Source organism: Rana temporaria, chromosome 5 (assembly GCF_905171775.1).
Source record: "Rana temporaria chromosome 5, aRanTem1.1, whole genome shotgun sequence".
Lineage (NCBI taxonomy): Eukaryota > Metazoa > Chordata > Amphibia > Anura > Ranidae > Rana > Rana temporaria.
In genome coordinates, this window is record NC_053493.1 from 19,622,949 (window position 1) to 19,635,448 (window position 12,500).

At 45.7% G+C, this 12,500-nt stretch overlaps 1 protein-coding gene across 1 annotated transcript in view; it reads left to right on the top strand.

The window, feature by feature from the left end:
* ANKMY2 (ankyrin repeat and MYND domain containing 2) overlaps positions 1–12,500 on the top strand; it is a 55,056-nt gene that overhangs the window by 15,627 nt on the left and 26,929 nt on the right. The window contains exons 3-6 of the mRNA XM_040352247.1: positions 2,493–2,631; positions 6,399–6,497; positions 9,319–9,479; positions 12,237–12,451. Of these exons, the coding sequence (XP_040208181.1) occupies positions 2,493–2,631; positions 6,399–6,497; positions 9,319–9,479; positions 12,237–12,451 (614 nt within the window). The remainder of the gene's footprint in view (positions 1–2,492; positions 2,632–6,398; positions 6,498–9,318; positions 9,480–12,236; positions 12,452–12,500) is intronic.

A 12,500-nucleotide genomic window follows, 5' to 3' on the forward strand; every position in this document is an offset into this window, starting at 1 on the left:
ATCAGTACATTACAGAAAACAATGAACTTTATCACAATATGCTAATTTTTTGAGAACCACCTGTGTGTATATGTATGTATGTATGTATGTATATGTGTATATGTGTGTGTGTGTGTATATATATATATATATATATATATATATATATATATATATATATATATATATATATTGAAAAATTATACTTTTTTTTTTTTTTTTTTTTTTTTTTTTGTTAAAATGTAATTAATTTTAAACTAAAAAAATAAGATGCCAGTAAAGTAAGCCCCATTTATTTTTTATATTGTGAAAGATAATGTTACGCCGAGTAAATTGCTACCCAACATGTCACACTTCAAAATTGCGTACGCTCGTGGAAGGGCGGCGATACCTCACGTGTGTGGTTTCAACACCGCTTTCCTATGCGGGCGCTACTCACGTATGCGTTCGCTTCTGCGCGTGAGCTCGGCGGGTACAGGGTGTGTTCCTGGCTCCTAGATTCCAAGCAAATTTGTCAAGCCCTGATTTAGTGTGTGTGTGTGTGTGTGTGTGTGTAGGGCCCTCTGATTCCTCCTGTACTGTAATTGTACTGTCTTCCCTGAAGTTGTAAAGTGCTGCGCAAACTGTTGGCGCTATATAAATCCTGTATAATAATAATAATGTATATATTGGTGTATACATTTACAAAAAATAAAATTTTAAATATATTTACATATAATGATTTACAAAAATGTGAGGGGTGTACTCACTTTTGTGAGAATATATATAAATAAATGTAAGCATAACTTACTTTACAGTATTCACACTTGCCTAAAACTTGTGTGTGTGAGATTATATATATATATATATAATTTTTTTTTTTCTTTTCTTTTACAAAAAAAATTAAAGGAACACTTCTTTTTTTTTTTTTTAAACGGTCTAGCATGATATTTTCCCCCCATTGAGGTCTGATGTGTTTTCAAAGTGCAAAGTAGTGCAAGAAAAACAATGTCAACCAAATAGTCCAAAAAGGTTTGACCACTGCAGGAGTGCTTTGTACAGCCCATGAAATGGACCAACTAAACTCTAGTTGGTTCCTAATTGACAGGATGACTCCGAATGGAATCCCCAAAACAGACAGTCATTGTACTTCTTTTTTTTTTTTTTTTTTTACTGTTCTGTCAACACTCGGCCTTTTCACCCAGCAGCAGGGAAGAGATCCCTGAGCATCACTCGGCTCACCCCTGTAAAGGCCTATAGAAAGCTGAGGATAGGCCTTGGCTGTTATCTCTCTTTGTACTTTTTCTAGAGGATGCAAACTTTCAGATCTTTTTGTTGTTGTGAATTCCACACTCATTCTACAGGTTTACAGACAGCCGGGCAATGCCCGGACTTTAGACCATTTTTGTTCTATTGACTTTTTCATCTCTTTTCAATAGGGTATAACATAAGACCTTGCTTCTTGTATGCTGATGTGGGCTCTCAGGTCCGGATCTATTTTATACTTTGTATTAGGGTTGTCCCGATACCAGTATCGGTATCGGGACCGATACCGAGTATTTGCGGGAGTACTTGTACTCCCGCAAATGCCCCCGATGCCTCATCCGATACTCGGGATTGGACGGATCTGTCCAATCCCGAGCAAGGGGGAGTGTCTATACGCGGCGCAGCGGGGAACACTACAGCTATTCAAATGAAAGCTGTGATGTTCCCCGCACGCTGATTAACCATGCGGCGCAGCATCTAGGTAATGGTATGGGGGGGACATGGCTGGATTTATGGGGGACGTGGCTGGATATGTGGGGGGACGTGGCTGGATATGTTGGGGGGACGTGGCTGGATATGTTGGGGGGACGTGGCTGGATATGTTGGGGGGACGTGGCTGGATATGTTGGGGGGACGTGGCTGGATATGTTGGGGGGACGTGGCTGGATATGTTGGGGGGACATGGCTGAATTTGTGGGGGGACATGGCTGCATTTGTGGGGGGACATGGCTGCATTTGGGGACACATTTAAAAAAAAGTATCGGTATTCGGTATCGGCGAGTACTTGAAAAAAAGTATCGGTACTCGGTCCTAAAAAAGTGGTATCGGGACAACCCTACTTTGTATGCTATAACACTGTTGCGAACCTGTTCTGTTGGTTTATATGACAATAAAACCTTTGTAAAGAAAGCTGAGGATAGGAATGAGGTCTACCTATGAGGTGAGATGTGGAGCTAGGAATGGAGTCTTTATGCCACCAAAAGCTCTGAATGGCCTCTGGGATTCGGAACAGGAAGGCGAAAAACCTAGGTGACGCATACGCTATTCAATCCTTAGAGCCAGTGCTGCCATTTTTTTTCTGTGCATGTGGTAGCTGCGTTGGTTTTCTTTTTTCAGCCTAAGAACTTTTTTTTCTTTTAAATACAGAAATATACCTGTTGATCCTACCAGAAATGCAGTTGCCTTGTGACTTCCTGTGCACTGAACTGACATCTCAGACCATGTTTTCAGCTTTCCTAATATTTCTTGTACATCTCCTTGTTTTCCAGCACGGAATGACCCCTCTGATGCACTCCGCTTACAAGGGGAAGGTGGATATGTGTAAACTACTCCTGCAGCATGGAGCAGACGTCAACTGTAATGAACATGAACATGGATACACCGCCCTGATGTTCGCCTGTCTATCAGGTAATCTCCGCACCTGGTCACCTCCCTGCTCTTGTTGTGCAGTTTATTTATCGATGTCTTTAAAAATTATGGGGCAGATCCATGTAGAACGGCGCATTAATCCGCCGGGCGTAGAGTATCTAAGATACACTACGCCGCCGTAACTTTTTTTTTTTTTTTTTTCGAATCCTCAAAGAATTTGCGCCGTAAATTAAGGCGGCGTAGTGTATCTTTGGCGGCGTAAGGGCGCGGAATTCAAATGGATGTGGGCGTGTTTTATGTAAATAAGTCGTGACCCGACGTAAACAACGTTTTTTTTTTAATGGCGCATGTGCCGTCCGTGGGGGTATCCCAGTGCGAATGCTCGAAAATAAACCGGAACAAGCCAATGCTTCCGACGGTGACGTCATTCTACGCAAATCCCTATTCGCGAACAATTTACGCAAACGACGTAAAAAAATCAAAATTTGACGCGGGAACGACGGCCATACTTAACATTGAGTACGCCTCATAATAGCAGGGGTAACTATACGCCAGAAAAAGCCGAACGCACACAACGTAAAAAAATGCGCCGGACGTACTTTCGTGGATCGCCGTAACTAGCTAATTTGCATATTCGACGGAAACGACACCTAGCGGCCGGCGGAAAAATGCATCTTCGATCCGACGGCGTACTACGACGTGCGCCTGTCGGATCGATCCGAGATGCAGTCGTATCTTGTTTTGTAGATACAAAACAAAGATACGACGCGGGAAATTTAAAATTACGCGGCGTATCAATGGATACGCCGGCGTAATTCTTTTGTGGAACTGCAATAATATGCAAATGAGCTAGATCCACCGATTCACAAACGTACGTGCGCCCGGCGTATCAAGATACGTCGTTTACGTAAGGCGTCTGACCGGCGTAAAGTTACCCCTCATAAAGCAGGGGTAAGTCATGTTAGGTATGGACGTCGGAAACGTTCCGAACAACGTCATATTTTACGTCGTTTGCGTAAGTCGTCCGTGAATGGGGCTGGGCGTAGGTTACGTTCACGTCGACTAAGCATTGAGCGGGCGTAATTTACTTTGAAAATTCGACGTGATACTGAGCACGCGCACGCATGCGCCGTTCGTTAAGCGCGTCATTTCCGTGGGGTCACAAATCATTTACATACAACACGCCCCCTACCAGCCTAGTTTGAATTTAGGTGGGCTTACGCTGGCCCATTTACACTACGCCGCCGTAACTTAGAGCGCAAGTTCTTTCTGAATACGGGACCTGCTGCTCTAAGTTACAGCAGCGTAGTGTATATGAGATACGCTACGCCCGCCTAAAGATAGGCGCTTCTTTGAGAATCTGGCCGTGTGTGTGTAAAGGCAGGCGTCTCAATACTTTTGGTAATATAGTGTATGTCACCATTGCCTTTTGTAAGCACTGCAATCTCGGAGCAGCAAGCCGCAATTTTCTGCAGAGTTTTTGCTTTTAACTTCAACTCCCATTTAGAGTTGATTAGTCAGAGCGCTTTGCATGTCACATTGTTCCAGAAGGCTTTCGGGGAGCAGAACACAATGGGCTGTAATGAGCCGTATGAACTCGAAGGCGTATCAAGACATATATTTAGTATGTTTTTTATATATATAAAATATACAGCAAGTAGGCTGAAAATCGGATTTGGATGACATTTGTGATCCCCCGGCCTTTTCCTAGGTTGGTGCCTTGCCAGAAGGTTTCCAGTCTGGCTGAGTTTCCAAAATATAGAAAGCCGCTCACTCAGGACAGGTAGAGATCCCATCCATCCATCCACTAAGCTACATGAGCTGCGAAAAGCTTTCATTTAATTTATGGAATGATCATTTTCTCATCAATCTATTTTTATTGCAAAAATATAAATATTTCACAGCCGTAGATTTGTAATTTCTTTGCACATAATGCACTTTAATTTATTTTTTATTTTTAACCCATTGCTTTGAATGACGCTTGCATTTTGTGTTTAAAGCACAAAAAAGTTAAGTACTTTAATTTTTAGATTATTTTTATTTTTTTTATTCATTTTCAACATGCCTCTGAGCTTGCCAGAAAATGTGACTGCACCGCTTTTTCCTTTCACTGCCCAGTCACAAGTTGGGGATGGGTCCAGGACAACCTGGGCTCAAAGGAAGTGGGTAGTATGATGCTGACCATCAGAATGAGGACTTCTAGTGGCGGAATATTGTACTGCGAGGGCAATCTTTGTATTAAAAGTGCATATTGCAGCAAAAGCTGGTTGGATTATTTTTTTTTTTTTTTTTAATGCCCAATTGAACATTTCGTTTTAACAAGCGAAATCCATGGAGTATAGAACTCAAATTGTAGAAAGTCGTACAGTTCAAAAATGTTTGTTATCTTTGAATAGAGTGGGGACGTGTTTTTATCCTTTCATCATTCGTTTTTGTAATTGTTGAGTGAAAGAAAATTGGGATCAAAGCTGGCATCTCTGGCGGCCTGTATCGCGTTGCCAGTCTCTGGCGGCCTGTATCGCGTTGCCAATCTCTGGCGGCCTGTATCGCGTTGCCAGTCTCTGGCGGCCTGTATCGCGTTGCCTGTATCGCGTCGCCAGTCTCTGGCGGCCTGCATCGCGTTGCCTGTATCGCGTCGCCAGTCTCTGGCGGCCTGCATCGCGTCGCCAGTCTCTGGCGGCCTGCATCGCGTCGCCAGTCTCTGGCGGCCTGCATCGCGTCGCCAGTCTCTGGCGGCCTGCATCGCGTCGCCAGTCTCTGGCGGCCTGCATCGCGTCGCCAGTCTCTGGCGGCCTGCATCGCGTCGCCAGTCTCTGGCGGCCTGCATCGCGTCGCCAGTCTCTGGCGGCCTCCTGTGGTGGCGTCGCCAGTCTTTGGCGGCCTGTATCGCGTCGCCAGTCTCTGGCGGCCTCCTGTGGCGGCGTCGCCAGTCTCTGGCGGCCTCCTGTGGCGGCGTCGCCAGTCTCTGGCGGCCTCCTGTGGCGGCGTCGCCAGTCTCCGGCGGCCTGTATCGCGTCGCCAGTCTCTGGCGGCCTCCTGTGGCGGCGTCGCCAGTCTCTGGCGGCCTCCTGTGGCGGCGTCGCCAGTCTCTGGCGGCCTCCTGTGGCGGCGTCGCCAGTCTCGCGTCGGCGCCAGTCTCGCGTCGGCGCCAGTCTCTGGCGGCCTGTATCGCTTCGGCGCCTGTCTCTGGCGACCTGTATCGCGTCGGCGCCTGTCTCTGGCGGCCTGTATCGCGTCGGCGCCAGTCTCTGGCGGCCTCCTGTGGCGGCGGCGCCAGTCTCTGGCGGCCTGTATCGCGACGCCAGTCTCTGGCGGCCTCCTGTGGCGGCGGCGCCAGTCTCTGGCGGCCTGTCGTGGCGCGTCGCCAGTAATATTTATGCCCCCCATTTGTTATATATATTGGGGACTGCTTTTGAGGTGCCAATATCTAGTAAGTTGTCCATCACTATTCTAAGAAGTGGTCATTTATAAAAGGTAAAGTTTGCCCTTTAGAACTTCTTCTGAATTGTATTTTCTTATGTTCTTGTTCCTCTGCTTTTGAGAATTCCTTTTCGGCATAATTGGTGCAATTTAATCCCCTAACATCGCAAGGTTTCAGAGCCGCGGCATATTGTGAGTGTTCCTTTCCTTTGAGTAACTTTGTTTTTGCAGCCCCACAATTGGAGAAGAGAGTGAGATAATGACCGGTTGCTGACCGCACCGCACACCTTTCAAATTGCTGACATCTCCGTCGCCCCACGAAAAGGACACCAATTATCACCTCTCGGAGTAATAACGCACTTCTCTCTGGCTGGTTTGTCTTGCAGGAAAGAAAGACCTTGTGTGGGTGATGCTTGAGGCCGGAGCCGACACGGACGCCACCAACTCAGTGGGGAGGACAGCGGCACAAATGGCAGCTTTTGTAGGTAAAACCGCCAATCATTTTGCTTCTGGGAACATGAAAAGGAGTTAAACTTATTTTTATTTTTTTCTGGAATTATCTATCCTTCTTTTCTTTTATTTTTTGCTATGATTTTTTTGAAAGCCTAAGATGTGTTTTCTCCATGAGTCTTCAGTCCAATCGCCAGTCCTTCTTTAGCAGTCCTGAATGCTACAGAGAGCAGCACCATGAAATGTCATCGCTCTGCTCTTTGCTGTATTCTCCTGTGAGCCCAGGTCAGCCTGATGACCCATCCTGGGCTCACAGGAAACGGGTTGAATGGCGTTGGGCACCATTCAACCTGGCAGAGAATCTGTGCTGGATCACAGCGGTGTGGGGGACTGATAAAAGGCACGTTTTGATGTGAACATTTTTATTTAATTTTTTTGTCTTATCAAATTGGAATTTAAAGTGATACTATAGGTTCACGTTTAAAAAAATAAATAACAAACATGTCATACTTGCCTCCACTGTGCAGTTCGTTTTTCACAGAGTGGCCCCGATCGTCCTCTTCTGGGGTCCCACGGTGGCTCTCTCGCCTCCTAGCCACAATAGCTAACTCCCTCGGGTTACCTTGCGGGCGTCCTGATTCCTCCATAAAGATCTTTACGTCACTAGAGGGATCACCAGCAGGAGGAAGGAGGTCCTGATTTCTCTATCAGGGGTCTCTGAACTTTTTAACCCCCTTAGCGGTATCCCCGAGCGTGACTCTGGGTGATTTTTCCATGCTAGGTTCGGTATCCCCGAGTCATGTTCGGGATAGATGTGCAGAGCGTGCAGCGGCGCGGCTTACCTTTCGCAGCATCCACGGACGAGTTACTTACCTTGTCCCTGGATCCTGCGATGCATCCCCGCTGTGTGAGCGAGCGGGACCTCGCTCGATTCACAGTGTCCCCGTGTGCCGCCGATCTCCGTTCCCTGCGACGTTACGACGCCAGGGGGGCGGAGAACGGTGCCAAATTCAAAAAAGTAAACAAACACTTTACACACAGTATACTGTAATCTTATAGATTACAGTACTGTATGTAAAAAATACACACCCCCCTTGTCCCTAGTGGTCTGCCCAGTGTCCTACATGTACTTTTATATAATAAAAACTGTTCTTTCTGCCTGCAAACTGTAGATTGTCCATAGCAACCAAAAGTGTCCCTTTATGTCAAAAATGGTTGTAGATCAGCTAGAAAACAGCGATAATAAACTATATTCACTTGCAGAATTGTGCGATAGCGATTTGTGGGGAAATTCGTCATAAAAAAAAAATAGTAATGACAGCGACAATTCTGCAACTGAGCAAATTTCAGTGATTTTGAGTTGATTACATTATTGAATAATTTTTATTATAATTATATTATTATTTGTTTTTATTTATTATATTTTATAATTTTGTTTTTAAAAAAAATTCATACCCGGGATGCCTACTAGACTCTTGTTTGGTCAGATTTAAATGAGTTATTCCTAAGAATTGCAGGCCTACAGTATAAAACGCCAAATTTCCTTGCAAAATAAGTGTGCCGCTTTTGGTACGTAATTCCAGACAGAATCATACCGCCAGGGAGGTTAAACAAAGGACCAGTTTACTGTCTTTCAGGCTTCAGGGGGCCGGACTGTAGACAGTGTGAATAGAAAATGTCCCAGCATCAGTGGGAGTAAATATTGTCCCGTTATTGGTTTTAACAGGAGGAATAGTTCTCCATCAATGATGTCAGTGGGAGGAATGACGCCCCATCATTGGTCATAGGAGGAACTGTGCTTCATAGATGGTGCCCCATAGATGGTGAGAAATGGTGCCCCCTCATTGGTCATACGAGGAACAGTGCCCCATCGATGGTGTCAGTGGGAGGAATAGTGCAACATTGATGGCAACAGTGGGTAGGAATGGTGCAACATTGATGGCAACAGTGGGTAGGAATGGTGCCTCATCATTGATGTCATTTGGAGAAATAGTGTCCCAAGGGCCAGATAGAAGCAAGCAAAGAGCCGCATCTGGCCCCCGGGCTGCAGTTTGGAGACCACTGCTCTATATAGATATTTATATCATTTGAGGGGTCACCGGAAGGAGGTTCTGATTCTTCCTTATAGATTTTTATCTCACTAGAGCAGGGGTCTCCAAACTTTCTAAACAAAGGGCCAGTTTACTGTCTTCAGACTTTAGGAGGGCCGGACTGTGACCAGTGGGAATAAATAATGCCCCATTGTTTCAATGAGAGTAATTGCGCCCCATTATTGATGTCATTCAGAGGAATTGTGCCCCATCGTTGATGACATTGGGAGGAATTGTGCCTCCTTCATTGGTGTCAGTGGGGGAGGGGGGGGGGGGGGGTAGTGCCCTATTGTTGTTATCAGTGGATGAGATGGGCACCATCTCATCCACTGATAACAACAATAGGGCACTACCCCCAACGGCCAGGTAAAAGCAAGCAATGGGCCACATCTGGTCCCCGGGCTGCAGTTTGGAGACCACTGCACTAGAGGGGTCACCAGCAGGAGGAACAGCTTAACAATAAGCAGAATACCCCTTGAGTGGTATGAGCTGTACCCAGGGGCGTCACTAGGGGGTGGCTATTGAGGCTGGTGCCCATAGCCCCGAGTCTAGGTTTGCCACCTGTCAGCTTGAGTGTGGTAAGATAGCTGGAGAGAAGTGTGTGTGTGTGTATGTTCTCCTCCCGACTTTCTTTGCTGCTATGGGCTCTAGCCCCAGATCTTTTGTAGACCTAGCAACGCCCCTGGCTGTACCACAGTAATTTGTTTGCTTATTCGTCCTGCAACTTGTCCATTGTACAGTTTTGTCTGTGCTTTTTATCATCCAGGTCAGCACGACTGCGTCACGGTCATCAATAATTTCTTCCCGCGGGAGAAGCTGGATTATTACACCAAGCCTCAAGGACTCAGCAAAGAACCAAAGTTACCGGTGAAACTAGCGGGGCCTTTACACAAGATTATTACCACGACCAACCTCCATCCTGTGAAGGTAGTTCTCATCCAGTTTGTCTTCATTTATATAGTTTTGTTTAATCTTCTTTTATATTATCCTGACACTTCTGTATCAAATCTATGCAGGTCCCTGTCCCTACAGAACCTTACAAAGGGGAGCTTTAAAGTGATAGGTTGGTTTAACCACTTCCTGCCTGCCGTACGACTATATACGGCCGCAGTGTGGTTGCCAATCTCCAGGTGGTCATCTATATTCGGCCTCCAGCCACTGGGGGGTGCACGCGCGCCCGCCGCCGACAGACAGATCCACGTCCTGTCAGGGAGAAAAGAGACCGATCTGTGTCCCTTGTACATAGGGACATAGATCGGTCACCTCCCCCAGTCAGTCCCCTTCCCCCCACAGTTAGAAACACTATGCAGGGTACACATTTAACCCCTTCCTCACCCCCTAGTGTTAACCCCTTCCCTGCCAGTCACATTTATACAGTAATTAGTGCATATTTATAGCACTGATCGCAGTATAAATGTGAATGGTGTCAAAAGTGTCCGATGTGTCCGCCATAATGTCGCAGTCCCAATAAAAATCGCAGATCGCCGCCATTACTAGTAAAAAAAAAAAAAAAAAACAATTATAATTCTGTCCCCTATTTTGTAGGCGCTATAACTTTTGCGCAAACCAGTGGCTTATTGCGATTTTTTTTTTATTTATTTTTTTTTTTTTTATTTATTTATTTTGATTTCACCAAAAATATGTAGAAAAATACGTATCGGCCTAAACTGAGAATTTTTTTTTTTTTTTTAAATTGGGCTATTTATTATAGCAACAAGTAAAAAATATTGATTTTTTTTTTTTTTTTTCAAAATTTTCGCTCTTTTTTTTGTTTATAGTGCAAAAAATAAAAACCGCAGAGGTGATCAAATACCACCAAAAGAAAGCTCTACTTGTGAGGAAAAAAGGACATCAATTTTGTTTAGGAGCCACGACTGCGCAATTGTCAGTTAAAGCGACGCAGTGCCGGAAGCTGAAATTTCACCTGGGCAGGAGGGGGGTATATGTGCCCAGTAAGAAAGTGGTTAAAAAAATAAAATAAAAAATAACAAACATATCATCATACTTGCCTCCACTGTGCAGTTCGTTTTTCACAGAGTGGCCCCGATCCTCGTCTTCTGGGGTCCCACGGCAGCTCTCTGCTCCTCCCCGCAAGAGCTAACCCCCTCTTGGAAGCGCTCTCCCAAGGGGGTTACCATGCGGGCGCGCTCCCATATCATACACTCGGCGTGCATAGCCACAGAGAGAAGAGGGTAGGAGAGAAGGAACACCAGTGGGTGGGCGCCCTAGGTAGAGGTGCATCCTAGATGGCTGCCTAGTGGTAGCACCGGCCCTGAATCCAATAGTAAATCTATGGAAAGAACTAAAGATCAGAGTTCATAGAAGAGAACCACGGAACCTTCAAGATCTGAAGACTGTTTTTGTGGAAGAAATGGGCCAAAATCGCACCTGAGGAACGCATGAGACTCGTTTCTCCATACAGGAGGCGTCTTGAAGCCGTCATTACCAACAAAGGATTTTGTACCAAGTATTAAATACATTTCAGTTACCGTGTTCAATACTTTTTCCCTGTGTCCTTCCATTTTATTACACAGAACTTCATTTCTGAACTTTATTTGTTTTGGTGTCTTTGTATGTATGGATTGACGTGTTCAATACAGTGGAACCTTGGATTACAGTATAATCCGTTCCAGGAGAATGCTTGTAATCCTAAGCACTCGCATATCAAAGCGAGTTTCCCCATAGAAGTCAATGGAAACAAAGATAATTTTTTCTGCATTGACTTCTATGGCGTGCAATACCACATGTGGCCAGAGGTGGGGGGGTGCCGGAGAGCCTTGGAAATACTGGCCCGGATTCAGATAGATACGCCGTCGTATCTCTGAGTTCCGTCGGTCGGATCTATGCGGCTGATTCATAGAATCAGGTTCCACATAGATCTCCCTAAGATCCGACAGGTGTAAGTGACTTACACTGTCGGATCTTAGGCTGCAATCTCCCGCTGGCCGCTAGGTGGCGTTTCATTTTTTAAACACGACAAATATGCAAATGAGGAGTTCTGCCGATTCAGAAACGAACGCCCGCCCGTCGCTTTTTTTTTTACGTCGCTTGCGTTCGGCTTTTTCCGGCGTATAGTTACCCCCTGCTATGTGAGGGGTATACTATATTAAGTATGGCCTTCGTTCCTGCGCCGAGTTTTGAATTTTTACGTGGTTTGCGTAAGTCGATTCAGAATACGGCCGGACGCAAATTACGCTCACGCCGAAACCAATGACGTCCTAGCGACGTAATTTGGAGCAATGCATGCTGGGAAAAATCGCGGACGGCGCATGCGCTGTTGGATCGGCGTGGGGACGCGCCTGATTTAAATATTAGACGCCCCCTAGCCGCGAATTTGAATTCCGCCGGGGGATTTGCGATACGCCGCCGCAAGTTTTGAGGTAAGTGCTTTCTGAATACAGCACTAGCCTCAAAAACTTGCGCCGGCAGATCGTAAATCAGATAGATTACACGGATCTAAAGATCCGCTGATCTATCTGAATCTACCCCACTCTGTCTGGGACAGCTCGCCTGAGCTCTGAAACACTTGGGAATGGAGTATTTCCGAGTGATTCCGAGTACAGTATTTTACCCGCTGTATATTCATCACAGTAAAAGCTAGAGCCGAAGCTGAGATTGATGCTTCTTTTTTTGCCATTCTCCAAAACTATACATTAATCCCCAAAAACGTTTCTTCCCTTGCAGATCGTTTTCCTGATTCAGGAGAACCCGCTTCTGTTGGATCAGGAAGCTCTGAAGAAATGCAGCAGAGTATTGGATCTGATCTGTGAGAAGTGTATGAAGCAGAGGGACATGAATGAGGTCCTGGCCATGAAGATGCATTACGTCAGCTGCATCCTCCAGAAATGCACCACTTTCCTGCAGGAGGGGGGCGATAAGCTGGACACTCTCATTAAAAGGTAAGAACCTTCCCATAAAGAAAACTCTACATACAATGGTCAAAAGTCT